Below are 19,399 nucleotides of genomic sequence, written 5' to 3'. Positions count from 1 at the left end.
CCAAAGAGGACAGCCTGAGGGCAGGGTACAGATGTCTCGCGCTGTATTTTTATCCCACCGCTGACTCACAGGATCAAAGAAAGGGATCAAGATAGCTGGGATGCTCACTGTCCTCTCACCTAATGACACCAAAAGCCATTAATAGCCAGGACACGCTGTTGCTCGTTCCTCCTTCGCAGGCAGCTCTCTCTCAAAGTCCTTGAATTTCAGCCCCCCGCCCTTCCCAAAACTATTAGTCCTTTCGCCAATGCAAAGAGAAGAATATCCTACAAAATGATAGTGGAGAAGAATAATGCTTTCACTTTCTGTACCAGGGAGAGGGAACCTTTTGTCAACCAGAGGGCCGCACTCCTCTCAGGGCAATCTTCCGAGGGCCACTTACCGGTGGTGGATTGGGCCCAGAGGCAAAGGTGGCTGGGGCAACTGTGCCAATTCTAAGGTACCCCTGCCCGTATGGGCCAGTTGTGTCCGACTCTAGGGTTGTGCGCTCATCTCACTTAAGAGGCCGGGAGCCAGCGCTGTCCGGAGACACTTCCGGGTCACGTGGCCAGCGTGATGAAGCTGCCCTGGCGAGCCAGCACCAGCGCAGCACACGGAAACACCGTTTACCTTCCCGCTATTTATCTACTTGCATTTAGGGGTGTTTTCAAACTGCTAGGTGGGCAGGAGCTGGGACCGAAAGATGGGAGCTCACCCTGCCATGGGGATTCGAACCGCCGACCATACGATCAGCAAGTCCTAGGCACTGAGGTTTTACCCACAGCGCCACCCGCATCCTGTGCCAATTCTACCTCTGTACAATAGTCACGTTTTTACAGACACTGCTACACGCCTCTCTACCTTCTATAATCCAGTGTTTCCCAATCTTGGGTCTCCAGCTCTTTTGGGACTACAGTTCCCATCATCCCTGACCACTGGCCCTGCTAGCTAGAGACAAGTGGGAGTTGTAGTCCAACAACAGCTGGAGACCCAAGTTTGGGAAACATTGCTCTAATCCATAGAAGCAAGAAACCTTACTGGACTCCAAGGACACATTTCAGGCAGGCAGAAACACTTAAGGAGGACATGAAGCAGGGCCAAGCAAGGGAGAATCCCAAGGACCAGATAGGGAGGTTTGGGGGCACATTCAAACCCTGGGCCTGGAGGTTAAGGCTATTGATGGCTACTAGCCACAATGGCTATACTCTGCCACCCCAGTGGGCATCTGGTCGGCCGCTGTGAGAGCAGGATGCTGGGCCAATGGGCCACTGGTCTGATCCAGCAGCCAGGCTCCTTATGTTCCTATAGTCATGCTGGCTGGGACTGACGCATATTGGGAGTCCAAAAACATTTGTGGGGAATGCAACGCTGGCTGCCACTGGGAGCATGTGCATCACATGCATTCCCAACACTGCATCCCAGACGTGGAACCCAGGGTAAAAGATATGCAGATTGAGGGGCGGGGTTATGCAGATGAAGGGGCTGTGCCATGAAAAGAGCGCTTGCATCTTAGCAGTCAGGATCATAGGATTGTAGAGTTGGAAGGAACCCTGAAGATCATCTACTCTGGTGTTTTCCAAACTGCCACCACAGTGTTCCCCAAACATGGGTCTCCAGCTGTTTTGGGACTACACCTCCCATCATCCCTAGCTCACAGGACTAGCCGTAAGGAATGATGGGAATTGTAGTTCAAAAACAGCTGGAGACCCAAGTTAGGAAAACACTGATCAAGTGCAACCTGTTGCAATGCAGGAATATGCAGCTGCCCCATACAGGGACAGAACCTGCAGCCCTGGAGATATCAGCACCAGGCTCTAACCAACTGAGCTATTCAGGAGGCTTAGCCCAATCATGCACCCCAATGGTGTCTTGCTAGCACATCCATAGCTGCCACTGACTTCGAGGAACAAAGAAAAAGGGGCAAAGTGTTGTGTGGGGAGGGGACCCCACAGGAGTTCTGAAGGTGCAATTCCTGCATTGCAAGGGGCTGCTCTGGGTGACCCTCTGGGGTCCCTTCCCGCTCGACAATTCTCTGATTCCAAGCTTGCTTTGCTCCCACCCCCCTCGGCTGCTCTTCTTACAGCAGATTCTTACACAAACATGCTTTGCTAGCCGTAGTACTGAAATGCCTGCATTGGTCCCGAAGGGATTTGTTTACGGGCTGGGTTTAAGAGACCACCCAAGTGGGGAATCTTTTCTCGGCTCCGGATGATCTCATCTCTTGGCCGACCCCCGACCCCCCCCCCCGATCTCCCCGTCCAGCCACCAAAAAAAGGCTTGTTCCACCGTTGCATAATTGGATCGGCCTAACACACACTTTGGGCAAGGGGTGGGGGTGGGGGCTGCTTGCCTTCCTGAGCAATACCTTTTTCGGGCATCTGGTTTTCTTCTCCCTCAGCCACCGACACAAAACTAATCACCGGGAGAAATTTAGAAGGCAAGATTCCCTTCCCAACCATGGGAAGGAAGGCAAAAGTGAGAGGCGAGAGAGACGGTGGAGGTGGTGCAGTGGGTTAGGGGTGCCAGACTAGGACCTGTGTTCGAATCCCCCACTCGGCTGCGAAGCTCACTGTTGTGACCTGGAGGGGCCAGTCACTGCCTCCCAGCCTAGCCTACCTCCCAGCCTAGCCTACCTCACAGGGTTGTTGTGGGGGTTAAATGAGGACTAGGACCTGGGAGTTGAAACCCCCCACTCAGCCACGAAGCTCACTGGGCGTGACCTTGGGGGGGGGGTGTCCAGTCGCTGCTTCCTGGCTTAGCCTACCTCACAGGGTTGTTGTGGGGATTAAATGATGAGATAGGGAACCACATACGCCACCTTGAGTTCCTTGGAGGGAGAAAAAATGTAGGATAGAAAATGTTTCCTGCAGGGCAAGAGGGTGTTGTCATTCAGTGCCAGGGCCTATTGTGGGTTTTTGTTCTGTTATTTCTTCATTTATATACAGTGGTACCTTGGGATGCGAATGGGATCCATTCCGGAGCCCCGTTCGCATCCTGAATAGAAAATAAGATGCGACGGCACATCTGCACATGCACGGGTCGCATTTTGCCGCTTCCACGCATGTGGGTGACATCATTTTGAGCGTCTGCGCATGCACAAGCGGCGAAACCTGGAAGTAACACGCTCCGTTATTTCTGGGTTGCCGCAGAGCGCAACCTGAAAGCGCTCAACCTGAAGCACATTCAACCCGAGGTATGACTGTACTGTTGTATGAGGCAGCAGCTGCAGCTTTCGGGTAGAGAGGTTATCATTGAAGGCTTAAAAAAAAATTACAGCTCAGTTCGAAAGGTCTCCAAGTTGCAGCAAGTTCCTGAGAGAAGCCGCAGCAATCTTCCTGCCTTGATTCATGCGCAACGCTTGCCAAGCTGCCCTTCTCACCTGAGCCTGTTCTGAACATCTCTCTGCATCAAAGCCCCCTCCCAGCATCCTGACACCTTCTCCTCTTCAGACTGTGAACAGAGCGTCTCACCTGTTCAAAACTTTCTTGTGGACAGAGCCTGGAAGATTCTATAAGCAACAGGTGGGAACTGCGGCAAAATTCCATCCCTGCCTTTTCACACACACCTTTCCCTCTGCAACCCTTCTCTCATTCAAGTTCCATGTTGCAGATGAAAAGCATGGGTGCAGGGGGGCACCCAAAGCATGCTGCAAAAAAGCACCCAAACCATGCTGGGAAAAGTGCCACCCTGCTCCCGACCCGTTTCGCAGCTGCAGAAACCAAAGGTTGCTGGCTTTGCAGTTCCTTGCCTAATACGGCCTCGCAAGGGACATTTTCTCTGCTGAGCCCCCCTTGGGATTCCAAGCCGAGGCAGGAACTTAGCGTGTGACTCCTTCTCTCTTAAAAAATAAATAAATACCAAGTCCGCATGACCTGAGCCCCAGGCTACCAGGGCCCAGCGTATTAGCAGGCAATGACATTCCTCTCAAAGCCCTTGTGCCTCGTCTCTCTCTGGGTATCAGTTTCCAGCCTGGTCCATCTACTTTTAAGAAGCCCATTTAGGAGATGCGACTCACTCTTCCTGACCCGATTTGCTTTAAAAAGAAAACGGGCATTCCAGCACCTGTCAGCATCCCCTTGACCTCTGCGGTTCTTGGCAACCTACGCCTCAAAGGAGCTCAAATAAGCCAGACCGCTAACACGCTGTCCTTCGTCTACCCCAGACGGTTGTCCTCTGGGGCTGTCTGCTGCAGGAGGAGGGCTGATGGGTCACTGAGCACCAGAGAAGGTCCATCGCCCAAGGCCCAAACAGTAGGCGAATCAACTAAAGCTTGTGTTGATTGAGCCAGTGAAGCACACAGGAAAATGCAGCTTATGTTCCTGCGCCAGACCATCCGTCTGTCCAGCTCAGTACTGCCGGCACCAGTGTTTCCCAAATGTGGGTCTCCAGCTGCTTTTGGACTACAACTCCCATCATCCCTAGCTAGGTCAGATACCTTAGGGCAGGGATGTTTCATCTGGGGAAAAGGCCTTCTCTGTAGGGTCTCTCAATTGGTTGGAATTCTCTCCCAAGGGCCTCTAAACTCAGATCTTTTCAGCATCGGGAGAAGGTGTTGTTGGTTATAATTCAAGAACTTTAACAACCGAGAAAGGTTTTTCTTAAACATCAGTCTCTTTTATTATTCCTTACATTTTTATTTCTCCTTTCCTCTAGAGCTCAAGGTGGCATACGTGCTTCTCTTCCCTGTCTGTATTCTCCTCACAACAACCCTGTGAAGTAGGCCAGGCTGAAATCTCTTTCATAAAGCGATGATTACTCCTGGATGGAGTGCGCATCTGACTCTCATCAGCAGGGATGGGCAACCTGTGGCCTTTTGGTTAATGCTGGGCTCTTGCCAGATCCAACTAGCATGGCCACCAGTCAGAGCTGTAAACCAGTAACACCTGGAAGGGCCTGGGTTCCATATACCGGGTCGAAATAGCTGACTTTGTGGAGAGGACTCTACTATATAATGCAGAAACATGTAGGCAAGGGGTGGAGAACCTTCTGCCCCTCCAGCCATCAGGGATGATGGGAGCCCCACTCCTGCTCTACAGGCAAAGCCTACAGAGAGCTGAATGGCCTGACCACTCTCAGCACCGAGTTCAAATCCTCTTCCTCCAGTTGCATGACTTACCTCTGGATCAGGCTCCCAAAGAGCAGTTGCAGGACCTTCTGCATGTTCTCCGTGCACAGCCAGCTCCAGTGATCCACCATAACCAGGCGGAGGAGGTCTAAGGCAACATCCGCCAGTAATGTCTCTGACTCTGCCAAAATCAAGGTGACACAAAAGTAAGGTAAGGAAACTGCCTTGCACCAGGTGAGGCTGTTTGTCCACCCATCCAGACTAGGGATTGGGAAACCTGTGGCCCTGCAGGTACTGCAGGGCTACAACTCCCATCATCCCCAACCAATGGCCAAGCTAGTGGGACTTGTTGGGAGCTGGGAGTCCAACAACATCTAGAGGGCCATAGGTTCCCCATCCCTGTGCTAAACCACAGTTTACTGTGACAAGAATCAGCTGCAGCAAGTGTCCAGCTTTAACACTTCCTTCCCCTCACTTCTGGTCAGCTGGGGGAACTTCATAAACTTCCAGTTTGAGTTAAGGCCAGCTTTTGTGTTGTCCAAACCTGAATTAACTATGCCCGAAACAAGTCAACCTAGTTGATATGAACCCAGCTTGTTTCGACAAACCATAGTTAACCTTCAGTACCTTTCAGGATTTGGACAACACAGTAAACCATGGCTAGCTGAAACTGCAAGCGAAAGCTTCCGAACCACTTGCAGCTATAACCATGGGGAGAACGCAGCTCACACCAACTTGCTCTCATCAAGCTAAATTATGCTTCAGTGCAGGAGTAGAGAAGCATTTTTTAATCGAGCCCAACCAAGGATATGCATCTTTGTGTTCCCCTTCTCACAGGCGAGGTGCGCGCGCGTGTGTGTGTGTATACACCTCTCAGGGGCAACCTTCTGGGGGCTGCCAGCCAGTGCAAACAATATTGAGCTAGATGGACCAATGGCCTGACTCCAAGTAAGCCACCATCAGGACAGCTCTGTACCAGCTCTCAGGCCATTGTGAGTCACCTGACAGCAGCGGGTGGACCCAGAAGCAAACCTGAGCGGCGCAACAGATCCAGCGCTTATCTATCCATTGCAACCATGCAAATGAAAGAAATTTCCCTTCTCCATCCATCCACTCCAGCAAGCAGCCCCATCACAGCTCAAGGGCACATTCCAGCCAGTCAGGAGGAGGATATGGAGCAGGGCCAATGAGGAGCATGACTACAGCTCACAGCATTTCTTGGAGGGACAGAGGGACCGGCTATTGAGCAGCCTTAAGTCAGTGTTCAAACTATGCCATTAATTTGCTATGGCTGCCTATTCCCCATTGCCTCTGTTCCTTTAATTCATGGTGGTCCGCTGCCACCTTGTGGTAGCATCCTGACTCAGCAGCGGAGACCATCATTCACAGAGCAAACAGCTCTGTTTTAATGACTCTGTTGCTCATCACAGCATAAGTCAATTTCAGGATGGGAAGGGATACGGGGAAAGGGTTGAATGTTAGAGGAACAGAAGGCCAGGCCTCCTGAGAAGCAGCGTCCAACTGGGATCCGTCTCTACGTTTTGGCTTCAATTACCCCGCTTTGTCTCTCCTCTCCCCTGCCCGCTAGGCCACTCCAAAAGGTCAGCAGAAGAGAACAGGTTCACATTCCGGACATCTCTGGAAAACCACATCCCAGGCATTTCTCCAGAAGAGCCTCCCCCTCCAGAATATTCTAACCCTGATGACCTGTTTGACAGGGGAACGGACTCCCTTGGAATGTTGTGGACTCTCCTTCCTTGTAGGTTTTTAAGCAGAGCTTGGATGGCTATGTGTCCCAGGTGCTTTAGTTGAGATTCTTGCAATGTAAGGGGCTGGACTATATGACTCTCAGGGTCCCTTCCAACTCTACAATTTTATGATTCTTACATGCTCCACAGTTAACTCAGGAGAGCAGGGCCTTTAATGTGGCTGCCTCTGTTCTGCGGAACAGCATCCCTGTTGAGATATACAACAGGTGCCTGCTCTCCATTGCTTCTGCAAACAACTGAGGACATTTTTGTTCTGACAGGCTTTCCCAGCCAGATGAATGGGTCTCTGCCATGGGTGTCCGCTTCGCATGGTTTTTAAATGTATCTGTTGTCATTTTCTGTGTTGTTTTTAACAGAGTTAAAGCTGTTTTGTTTTTTGTTTTTTTGTTTTGTAATTTGTACATTGCCTGGAAAGCAATTCAGTAATAATAGTGTTCTAAGGGGGGTGGGGAGGAATCCTCTAAACCCTAGAAATTATTAAATGGTAGGATTTTGATTAACTGGAGTATTGAAAGGAAGATTACAGCCCAGTGGAAAAAGACAGGCTAAATTTCTTTTCCAAGCCTGGGCCTCACCTGGAATAGAGGCATTAAAATGACGAAAGGTGTTGGTCCTCTCCATCTGAGAGGAATTCTTGGGCCTGGGCAGACAGAAGGTTACCAGGGTAACTGGATGTGAAGCAACAGGAAAAGAGATTCTTTAGCAAGTTGTGCTGGGAAGAAGAGGGGAGAGGAAAAAAGACTGAGATCCATCTTGGGGAGGATGGCTGAAGGCAGGGTGTTTGTGATGCCTTGGACTCCCAGTCCAGCTGCACTGCCGTGCACACTCCATGCAGACTGAAGGTGTAAATAGGTGAATAAATCACATTTCTTAAAGCTACAACAGTCTTCACCGCGTCTTCAGTTCTGCAAAGGAGCACAGACCTTGGCGGAGGGTCAAGATGCCTGGAATGCCATGCATGGCTTGGTGGGGGTTGGGGTGGCCAGTTAACAATAGTAAGAGGCGAAACAGGAATAGCGCACAGGTTAGAATTTTTACCAGGATTGCTGCTGCCCTCTGCTGGCTGCTGTGGTGCCTTCATGGGCTTCCTGATGTCCAAACTGGATGCACGTCTAAAGGCATTAGGATCTCTGTCTCCCTCGCCCTCTGGGCTCTCGTCAAACACGGCCTCCATCAGCTTCTCCTGCTTCTGGATGAAGGACTCCATTCTTGCCAGAGACAGGAACTCTGAGACCTGAGAGAAGATGGAGCTGGTCACTGCCACAGTCACTGCCTCTCAGCCTACCTCTCAGGGTTGTTGTGAGGATAAACGCAGGAAGGAGTTAACCACATGCCCCACTTGGAGCTTCTTAGGGGGAAGGCAGGATAGAAATGTAGCAAATCATAACTATGGGGCTCCTTTGAGAGTCAGGGCAGGATAGAAATCGAAAATGAAATTGCTGGAATGTGGATAGCAACAGGGGGAAATATTTCACACAGAACTATGAAGACGAAAGTTTGAACAGACCAGTGGTTGTAAACATAAATGAAAATTAAGTGAAGGATTAACATCGGAATGGTTTATTGACTAATTAAGAAATGCAATGTGATCTTAGATGATTAGCACTCCGCAAAATTCAGAGCATGGGAAGTCACCCAAAGATATATAATTTGGCAATATATTTGGTTTTTTAATTGTAATTTGGAATGTTTTAATGTGGTTCTTATTGGATTATTAAAATGGAAAACTCAATAAATATTATTACCAAAAACTGAAATTGAATTAATAGAAATAAATCAAATGAAGAACAATGGAGACAACTCAGTCCTGGGCTGCCTGTTGAAGCAACTCAGTGGGGTGGCTCCTGTGGGGAGCAGGGATTCATGGATAGCTCAGTTGGTTACAACATGATACTGATAACGCCAAGGTCGCAGGTTCGATCTGCGTAAGGGACAACTGCATATTCCTGCATTGCAAGGGGTTGAATTGGATGATCCCCAGGGTCCCTTCTAAACTCTACCCTTCTATGATTCAGATTTTCTTGGGCAGGTGTGCACACTTACAGCGGTGCCTTCCTTGAAAGAATATGCAATCTTCTCCTGCGCTCCAGGCACGTTCAGGACCGGAGCAATTTTGCTGGATGCAAATCTCAGCCTCGGCCTGCAAAAGAGAAAACCCCCAAATTGTTATTTACCTGTTATAACCCGTTTTTCCTCCAAAGAGCTGCTCAAGGCTGCTCACACAGGCAGGTTCCTTGACTTAACTATTGGTAGCTGAATGGGTGAACTCCACTGTACCCAAAGTTATTTTACATAACGTCATAAAGGAAAGAGGTGCAAAAATACAAGATAATAATAATAAAGCTTTAAAAAAGAATGACTAGCATAAAATATATTCCAATGCACCTAGTCCCCTTTTCAAGTCATTTAACCCAGTGACCAACAACATTCACTCTCACACAAATATTTCCACATGCCCTGAGTGAAGGAATGCTTTGCCTGTCCTGAATCTCCTAGCAATTAATTTCATTGGGCAATCCCAAGTTCTAGTACGGCCTGGATAGTTTAGCTGGTTAGAGTGTGGTGCTGATAATGCCAAGGTTGCGGGTTCGATCCCCCTATGGGACAGCTGCGTATTCCTGCATTGCAGGGGGTTGGACTAGGTATCCTTGGCATCCCTTCCAACTCTACAATTCTGTGATTTGATTATGTCTCCTAGATTGTAGGTCCAAAAACAAAGACTGATTTGGTTTTTTAAAAAAAATCTGTGTACAGTGCCTAAAGATTTTTATGCGTTTTATAAGGACACAACTGCAAGATTGGCAAAGTGAGCATTCATCTGTGTGCACTTACATTGATGTGCTTTAGAGAAAAGGTACATACACCTCGTTACTATTGAGTTGAACCTTCAAGAATCATAGAAAAATCTTGCTAACGAAATGTTAACGAGGCACCTGCAAAAGGCAGCAACAGGAACAAGCTGGGGGTAGTGACCAAAGGCCAGAAAAATAGGGTCTATTCCCAGTTGTGGCATCATGTAGGGTGGTCACCAAAACAAACAAACAAACAAACAAACAAACACCACCCAAACAAACAAGCAATAGGACACTGATTGATATGTACAGAGGAAAATGTAGCTGAAATCTTTACTATAATATAAATCAGTGCTTTTTCCAGGGCCCTTTGGTTCCATAAACTCATTCCCAGTGCCTCCTACCCTACCTTATAAAAAGCATTATTCAAAATAGTGTTTTGCATGACCCACAACCTGCTTGCTCAATCTGCTGTTCAGGTACTAGCACCTGATGAGCAAATTCCCAACTATGATAGATTTAATTTAGCAGACCCCAAAATAGCCCCAATAGTTTAAAAGATAGAAAACGGAACTCAGCACACTATCATAACCATTCTTGAAAACTCTCTGTTTTCAGGGTTATCTTTAAACTAAACTGGAAAGATTTTGAAACAGGTGCTGCCTTCAAACATAAGGCTTTTGTGTGGACCCAGAACCAGCCTAGCTTACACTGCAATCTGCAAGGAAGCAGTTTCAGCCCACTGATTTATTAATTTTGCATTTTCTGCACCTGTTTCCATCTGAGAAATATGCTTTCTGGTATGGGGGTGTCCAGAGCTTCATTCAAAATACAGCAGATATACAGCTGGGGGCTCCTTCCCAAGGACACTGAATAGTACACACCGCACAGCTTTTGGAAGGGCAATTTAAAAGCAGGATTCCCAAGCACCCAGACACACATCTGATAACTGCAAAATCCGCTGTCAAGTCTATGGCTGTCAGGAGACACGATTTATTTGGAAGGGGTCTATTGGCTTCCTAGAGAAAGCAAGAAGTCTGTTGATTGCTAAGGAATGTCCTTTCCTGCCAAGATTTCTCTAGTTTTGGAAGAATGCAATTCTCCCCGTTGGATTGCTTTCCTGAAGCGAAATCTCTTTCCAGGAAGAAAAAAAATAAAATGCTACAGATACCAGCACAGGGATGACAACAATCCTAATTCCAGCAAAGACTCAGCGACGGCCTCAATCGACCTGCACGTGTTCAGTAATGGCAAACACTGACTGCCAACTAGCCAGCTACTCCTCCAGATAAAGGAGCCGAGGGTCCACTGGCTTTCATGACTGGTCGCCTCCGAACAACATGTGGCGCTCGGTGGAAAACTCAGGATAGGATCCTTTTGTGTGGCCAAAAATATAACCTTGCACAGCTTGGTTTCTGCACTCAACGAGTGCCAGTTTAATCATTCAGCCAAGTCAAGCCCTAAAGACATTCCTGGATGCAGGGTGGTCCAATGCATGGCCCAAGGGCTATATGCGGCCCTCAGTGTCTTTCTAGTGGCCTTGGGCAACATTTGACGCCCCCCCCCCCCCAGCCCTCCCACTGTCTTCCTAAAGCTGGATAAGGAGGTGCTAAGATTTGGGAAGGAAGTGTGAGGCCTGTAAAAGGGTCCCAGAGTCCTCCAGCCTTCTTCCCAAAGCCTAGTGAGCACTTTCCCAGCTTTGGACAGTGGACACTTGGGTTGCGAGCGTGATCCATGCGGGATGCACATTCGCAACCCACAGCATTCACAACCTGCAGCGGCGTGTCTGCGCATGCGCAGGTTGCGATTTGGCACTTCTGCACATAGCACGATTTAGCGCTTCTGCACATGCGCGACTGCCGGGTGGCAAAGCAGCACAAAGGCCGCAGAGGAGCAAACTGGCTGCAATCCCCCCCTAAATCATGGTTTAGCTCAGTATGTGTGAACCAGGCCAGAAATTCTGGGTGCATCATCTCATCTCTGGGGCCTACCTTCTCCTTGAGTTCCCACGCAGGCAATTCCACCCCATACCTCTGTAGTCTGAAGTGTTAAAACTAGCGATGAACTTGAAATGCTTAGCGGTTTTCTCACACAAACTCTCTTGGTCGTGCTTATCTAGTGACATCTAAAGGAGCAACTAAAGGACTATCCACTCAGAAAGAAGGTCAATGTTCAAAGCTAATGGGAGGATTGGGCCCCGGCGGCACCCTTACTTGCTAGCCTTCTTCCCTTCGTTCTGGGGCTTCCCGTCCACCTCTGCCTCACTGAGCTCTTCCGTCGGGCTCTGCGGCTCAGACCGGGGGAAGGCCGTTTTCAAAGTGTCCACAATGGCGTTCATCACAATCTGCAAGAAGGATGGGGAAAAGAGGAGAGGGGCATTCAGCTAAAATAGGGATTGCAGGAGACCTTTTGACATTGCCAGGGCCAAAGTTCTGCTCTCCCCATTTTCACACCAAATGGGTAGGCAAATTAAGGCCTGGGGGCCGGATCCGGCCCAATCGCCTTCTAAATCTGGCCCACGGATGGTCCAGGAATCAGCATGTTTTTACATCAGTAGAATGTGTCCTTTTATTTAAAATGCATCTCTGGGTTATTTGTGGGGCATAGGAATTCGTTCATATTTTTTTTTTCAAAATATAGTCCGGCCCCCCACAAGGTCTGAGGGACCGTGGACCAGCCCCCAGCTGAAAAAGTTTGCTGACCCCTGGTTTAAACGTATGGAGCCGATCTTGGGTTATTTGAACGGGATTTATTGCTCTTTTTAATGTTTTGCTTTTGTGCTCTGAGCACCCTTACCTTGTCAATCCTGGAGACCACAAAGGGCTTTTTGACGAAGGCGATCCTGGCGTCTGTGTTCAGGGCCAGGAATTCTTGCATCTCCTCGCTGTTGGCAATCTCGGGAATAGCGCACAGTTGCTGGAAGAAGGAGAAGACGAATGCTATTGTGGTCAGTTTAGGAGCACGTTTGGGCAGACTTTAACCAGGGTTAGCCACAGCCACAACCAGCACTGGAAACAAGTAGAAGGTCCCTAAACACTGGTCTATTGTAAATGTAATGTAAAACAGCCAGTGGTGCCTCACCCCTGCCCAACTGGTTTACATGTGGGAATATTGCACTAGCTTTCCTGACTGTAATGCTAGTGGGCTTCTATCCCATTTCCTAATGCTCTTTCCATAGAATTGTAGAGATGGAAGGTACCCCCACAGGTCATCTAGTCTGATCCCCTGCAAATGCAGAAATCATGGCTGAAGAATCCCTGGCAGATGGCCATCCAACCTCTGTTTGAAAACATGCCACTGCAGGACCTCTTGCATCTTGGAATTGTGGCTTTTTCACCGATATACTAGTATACTGTGCTAAATTTCATTTACACCAGTGGGAGTGGTGCAACACAACAACGAACGCCAACAGACCACGTCACTGCCCCCCCTCACCCTTTTCACAAATGCCTGCTTGTTTTTCCACCATGATGACCCCATGAAAAGAACAGGAAATAACTGCACGCTGGTGTACAACCCCAAACTCTGAAACTTTGCTGTGGTTTTCCAGGCTAAGGGGGCTGTGAACAGATTTTTTTTCTGGAATCCGACAACATGGAAATGAGCCATTAACATGCGCTATGTCCCATTAGGTTTTCGTAAGTGGGTTTTATGCCGTGTGGATATAATATAATGCGGAAAGTTTGGGAAATGTTGGGGAAATTGAATAAACTGCCATGTGAAAGCAGCCGCAGTCATAGGTCTCTCCTAGCCTTACTACAGCGGCAGGGCTCACTCCACCCCCCACCCTTGGTTTAATGATCTGGTTTGCACAATACAGTAAGCCAATCCATAGGTTAGAACAAGCTCCCAGGGAGATCATGGCCACTTTGCTCCTCCTTAGTAGTTTTGCTGCTGTGCCACACTGAGCTAAGCCAAGGTTTGGATCAGATACAGGCTTGTGGCTAAGTACTCTCCTCACTAACCATGAGATGTGGGGAAGAGCAAACCTTGGTTCCCCTATGAGTGGCCCCCAGTAAACCATGGTTTGCCTTACCATGTTGTGGGAACCAAGCAACTATCTGGAAACCCCACTGTTTAAAACAGGGGTAGGCAATCTAAGGCCAGTGGGCCGGATATGGCCTAATCGCCTTCTCAATCTGGCCCGCGGACGGTCCAGGAATCAGTGTGTTTTACATGAGTAGAATGTGTGCTTTTATTTAAAATGCATCTCTGGGTTATTTGTGGGGCACAGGAATTCATTCATTTTTTTCTTCAAAATATAGTCCGGCCCACCACATGGTCTGAGGGACGGTGGACCAACCCATGGCTGAAAAAGGTTGCTGACCCCTGGTTTAAAATGGCTGAACCGTGACCCTACCAAGTCTCTTTGGCAAGGTTTATTTAAAAAATAAAATAAACCTGCTAAGAGAAATTACGTGGCAGGAGAGAAGAGCCTTCACCTTCAAGAATGACTCCAAGAGGCTTTTCCTGGCTTCTACTTTATCTGTGTCCATGTTACCAAAAGGAAGGTCGGGAAAGATCTTCTTTGGACCTTTAATATCTGGAGGTTAGAAAAAAACAAAGAAGGGGAAAAAACACCTTATTGCAATGCATCATTAATCCTATTAGCTTATTTGTTGCATTTATTTATTTATTTAAATATTTATGCGCCGCTTTTCCAAGGAAAAGCAATTTACAACAACAAAAACGCAACTGAAGATTTTAAAGAACGTAACTCAAACACAACAGAGGAACAGCCAGGGGGTAAAAAATCGATATCAAAAGAAGTTTTATCAAGCAAAGGCCTTACAGCTCTGATTACTAATAGTAAAGATAAATAAAGAAGCTGGTTATTTTCTTTGGGGGGGGGCAGTGAGGAGAGGAAGAGAGGTGTGGCAGGCAACTGGTATGTGTGAGTTTTGCGGGCGAGAGTTCAAATTCCATCTTTGGTGGTTAATTAACATTATCCATCACTCTCAGTCCGTGACATGAGATTTTGCAGAAGTGCAGAATTTATTTTCTCCATTTGAACTTGTATCCTGCCACATTTCAACACCTTGGGTGGATAACATGATGCTAATTGTACTACTTTATCCCTTGTTACCATGAGACAGCTTGATTGTTATTTTTAGGTGCTATACTGCCTTCTGGAATACACAGAATCAGGCTCTGGAGAGTCTCCAGGAGAAGAGAATTGCAAAAGATTATTGAGCTAGATGGACTCAGCATAGGACAGTTTCCTAAGTAAAAGCACGGTCAGCAATAACACTTTGTGCATGCCTTTGAGTACCAGATTGGTACAGGAGTGGGGTACCAATCCCTGCTGGTCATAAAGCACAAAGCAGAAATAAGAATGTTTCAGTGACCAGAAGAAAATGTTGGTGGGTCTTCATTAGGAGCTTAGGAGTCATTTTGGACTCACAGCTGTCCATGGAGGTGCAGGTCAAGGCCGCAATGTTATATGCACTCAATTGAAATTAAATAGGAGACTTGCCTAGGGCCACCCTATGAAAGAGCTTCTGCAGAAAGCAAGACTCAGCACTAACTTTTAATGAACTTCCGCAGGTCTGGCTTCTCCTCCAGCCTCGTTTGCAGGTTCAAGAACTCTCGATATCTCCGGTTCACGGTGTGGTAAGCTACCTGCTGGAGGCCGCTGGCATTTTCACTGTCCAAAGTTGTCTCATACTGTGGGGGGAAAGAGAAGACCACACGTCATCAAAGGAAACCACATGTAGCCAGAGACTAGGTGAAAGAATTTTCATGCCACTGGATACTTTCTACATGAAAACACAGGAGACATGAGGGTCCAGAAGCAGGGGTGGCGAGCTGGATCCAGACAACTGAATCTGTATTCCCAACTCCCCATAAGTGTTAGAAACTCAAATATGTAAGCTACACCCCAAATGGCTCCTTAGAGGGGCAGCGAAGAACGCTATAATTAATTGTTGCAGCTTGTCTTCACTTACCCCACCCCACTGCCCTGCTCAGAGTTATGAATGGTCTGTGTCACCGTTGAGAAAAAAGAGGTAGGAAGAGGCCTACCAATGTCCCTGGATAAAGCAACTTTTCCTCTTTCAGCTCTCTCCAATCTTGATTCCCCATATGTTCTTTTTTACAACCTCTACCATTCCCAGGCGGCATGGACAATGGGAGCTATGAGCCCAACAACATCAGGGAACCCAAGGCCTGCTCTAGAGAACTGACCTTTCAAGACTTACAAAAACATTAGAAAAATGCTTGTGCATCAGATTCCGCTTACTGACTCAGTGAGACAGGTCAGTCAGTACACCATGAGACCCTTAATCTCAAGGTTGTGGGTTCCACACCCCCAGGTTGGCCCAAAGATTCCTGCACTGCAGCGGGTTGGACTAGAGGACCCTCGTGGTTCCCTTCCAACTCTTAGGATTTTACGATACCCAGAAGAGAGGAACGACTGAGTTACCTTCACAGTATACAAGGTGTAGGGGTGGAATCCTGTCCCGCTGTGCTCTCGGGTGGTGATGGTGCCAGTTATGCGCAGGTTTTGGATGACAACAGGCCCATCAGGGCTGCTGAGCGGCTCAAAGCTGAAAGTGCCCAAGGGGGCAGTGGGGGACGAAGACAGCAGCCCCGGCAGCTGGGCAAGGTCTTGAGGGCTGTGGGCCAGGCTTTCGGAAGCCACCAGCTCCTTGTCCAGGTAGGACGGCCGCCTGAGGAAGGTCTTTTCCGAGTCCTCCAAAAGAGCCGTCAGCGAAGCCAAGGTCTCCTCCTTCTCCTCGGCAGCCTCGATCTGGATGTCGGGGCAGGGGCTCAAGGAGGGGATTCGGGGTCTCATTTCGGAGCCGGAGCCGGCAGCATACTCCGAGTACCTGCCCTTGGCACTCAGGCCATCCTCCTGAAACAAGCTCTCAGGTCCCTCCAGGGCGGCGAGGGACTCCACAAGGAATTCCTCCCGGGGCATGAGCCCTGAAGAGTCCTTTTCTACTTCGGACACTGGAGACTCAACTTCCAGGTCTTCGCAGGGGAAGAAGGACTCCAGGGTATCAGACTGGAGGCAGGGCACGGAAGAGGTGCTAACTCTCCTACTATCCAAGTCAGCACTCAGCTCTCTGCTGAACGGCTCCCTCCACTCCAAGCCGTCAAGCGCATCTCCGATCGACGGCTCGGAATTCCCTGGGTAAACTGCCCTGTTCTCCGGGGCGGCTTCCGACAGAAAGGCCAGCGGCAATGAACTGGGTACCGCAGGCTGGCATGGAGAAAGGGCTGGCGCCGTCTCTGGCTTCTCATTCCCTCCAGCGGCTTTGATCTTGGAGAAAATCCCAATCAGCAGCAGGTTGAGCCAGTCGGGATCCGCCATTTTGTTGATCATGGGCAGCAGCACGTTGCAAGTCACCAGCTCCACCACCACAAAGCGCCCAGTCCTGGTCTCCAGGTGTGGCTCAGGCACCAGAACGCGCAGGAGCAAGTCCACAATGCGCCGAGAATAATCCACCTCGCTGGCGGGGCTCTGGACGGCCACGTGGGGCTCTGACAGTTCTGAGTACGCTCGCCATAGGTGATCGGCCCTCTGGGCAGGGTCTCCAGAGCTCTGCCCCATCTCCGCTTTCTCCTGGGCTTTCTTGTAAGTTTGAAGGTGGCAACCTCCAAGCAGGAGCAGCTTCTGGGTCAGAGCCTGTTTGTCTATCAAAGCCATACGCCTCTTGAGCTCCACAGCCAGGCCCATCATGGCCTTTTTCACCTCGTCCTCGAAGCCCCGCTCGCTGCTCACCGACCGATACCAGGAGGACACGAAATCCCGAACAATCTTCCCGATCATGCCCTCGATCTCCTTGTCCAGCTGCTGCTCCGCGTCAGGGTTCGGAGGGCTGCTCTCGAGGAGGAGGAACCTCTCCAGGTGGACTCTGCTGCTGGTCCCAATCACTGCCTGGGAGCCCAGCCAGCCACCCAGTACCGCCAGCAGCCCCGAGAGGATACAAAGCAACCAGACATTGACCAGCAAGTGGACAACTAGCAGCCATCCCAGCACAGCCCCCACAGCTAGCAGCTTCCGGCTGCCCGTCATGTCGCCCAAGCCAGCACCCGGATCCCGGATCCTTAGCATTTTCTGTCTCACCCCCCAACTTCTTCCTATTTAATAAAATAGCATGGCTCTCCCTTGGCTAGCGAAGGCTTGGATTGAAATAGGCATGTTTATTATTTTCAGCATTAGTGCTCACATATTTATGGCAGCGCGGATGCTGCGATTGCCAGAGCAAAGGCTTATTAGTTCAGCCACTTCTTTCCAGTGAATAAAGCATTGCTATCAAAGAAAGCTCACCCAAGCTGGATTTAAAGAAGCATTTCTTTCGATTATTATTATTGTTATATTCGCTAATAGATTTAAAGCAGCAGGGAGCCTGCAAGTACCATCTGGCTTCAGGGCAAAGCTTTACTGTATTTAAGCTGCCTGGAAAGGCTGACAAGACAAAGCGGAGCACGGGGGAAAGTTGCAAGGCAAAGAAAAAGGACAACAAGAAGAAGCACGCAAGCTGCAAATGCAAAGCGTCCTCTCCCGCGCTCGGTATTTGCGAGGTAGCAAACGGCTCTCGTAGAAAGAACTCCCCGAACTTCTTCCCCCCTTGAAGCAACCCCGGGGAAGGTGGCGATGGGAGGGCTGCTGGTTTTCGCGAAGACCGACGAGGCTGCCTTCCTGCGCAGCTAGACGTTCAACGCCGCCTCTCCCGCTTCGCTTTGCAGCGCGCAGAGCCTGTCCCTGGCGCGCGGCAGGCCAGTCCCGGGGGCTCCCCAAAGCGCGCGCCCAGCTTCTCGCCGCGCCGGCCCGCCCGGGTCAAAGCGGCGTAGGCAGGGCGGCGCAGGAAGGCTCCGAGTCCCGGCCGGGCTTCCGGGCGCTTCCTGGGTCTCGCTGCTAAAGAGGCGTCCGGACAGCGAGGCGGAGCGGCAGAGCCACGGCGGAGGCGGCAGCAGTGCCATCTGGCGACCGACGCCCGACGCTGGGAAGCTCCGCTCCAAACGAGCCACATTTTTCATTCAAATACTGTACGTGTGTGTGTGTGTGTGTGTGTGTGTGTGTGTGTGTGTGTGTCCCCATATATATGGATGGTTTGGAGGAGACCTGTCCTTCGGCTTAGAATAGAATAGAAGAGGGGCCGGGGGGGGGGGGGGAGAAAAGAAAAAAGAATAGAAGAAATTTGATTTGTGTGTGTGCGTGCGTGTGTGAATTGTAAAATTGCATATATAATATTATATGCATTTAATTTCATATCGGTAAGATGAGATTCTGTTGAGAAAGAGCCTGCAAAAGTAGTCAGACTCATCTCCTTGTTAAGTTAGTGTCTCCAGCCCAAGGTTTGTTAAGCATCTCTTTGCATGACTGTGCAGGTGACGGATTGCCCCAGAAAGTACTAACTGGAGTACTAAGTTAGGCGAAAGGGGGCAGGTTTTCCGCCCTCCCTTGACTGGAGGTGCATGTAAATATGAGTGTAAAAGAGCAATAGAACAGGGGTCCTCTTAGCTGGGGCTGGGAAGAGGCAAAGAAGCTTGGCTTGTAAGGTAAGGTAAAAGGTAAAGGACCCCTGGATGGTTAAGTCCAGTCAAAGGTGACTATGGGATTGCGGCACTCATCTTGCTTTTCAGGCCGAGGAGCCGGCGTTTGTCTACAGACAGCTTCCCGGGTCATGTGGCCAGCATGACTAAACTGCTAGAATTGTAGAGGGTCATCTAATTCACTCCCTGCGGTGCAGGAATCGTTCACCCCCAAGAGGGGCTCAAACCTGCAACCCTGAGATTAAGAATCTCATGCTCTACAGAGTGAGCTATCCCAGGTGGGATATGTG

At 49.4% G+C, this 19,399-nt stretch overlaps 1 protein-coding gene across 1 annotated transcript in view; it reads right to left on the bottom strand.

Annotated features, from left to right (window-relative positions):
- Positions 1–18,456, bottom strand: part of SNX19 (sorting nexin 19) — a 36,174-nt gene extending 17,718 nt beyond the window's left edge. The window contains exons 1-8 of the mRNA XM_081843081.1: positions 16,030–18,456; positions 15,134–15,272; positions 14,048–14,148; positions 12,402–12,521; positions 11,819–11,949; positions 8,857–8,953; positions 7,852–8,047; positions 5,096–5,225 (exon numbers count right to left, since the gene is read on the bottom strand). Of these exons, the coding sequence (XP_081699207.1) occupies positions 5,096–5,225; positions 7,852–8,047; positions 8,857–8,953; positions 11,819–11,949; positions 12,402–12,521; positions 14,048–14,148; positions 15,134–15,272; positions 16,030–17,667 (2,552 nt within the window). The 5' untranslated portion in view covers positions 17,668–18,456. The remainder of the gene's footprint in view (positions 1–5,095; positions 5,226–7,851; positions 8,048–8,856; positions 8,954–11,818; positions 11,950–12,401; positions 12,522–14,047; positions 14,149–15,133; positions 15,273–16,029) is intronic.
- Between the last annotated feature and the right edge of the window lie 943 nt (positions 18,457–19,399).

This window comes from Podarcis erhardii (assembly GCF_964252035.2).
Source record: "Podarcis erhardii genome assembly, chromosome: 16".
Lineage (NCBI taxonomy): Eukaryota > Metazoa > Chordata > Lepidosauria > Squamata > Lacertidae > Podarcis > Podarcis erhardii.
The sequence above is the reverse complement of the archived record's forward strand: the minus strand, read 5'-3'. Positions and strand labels throughout refer to the sequence as shown.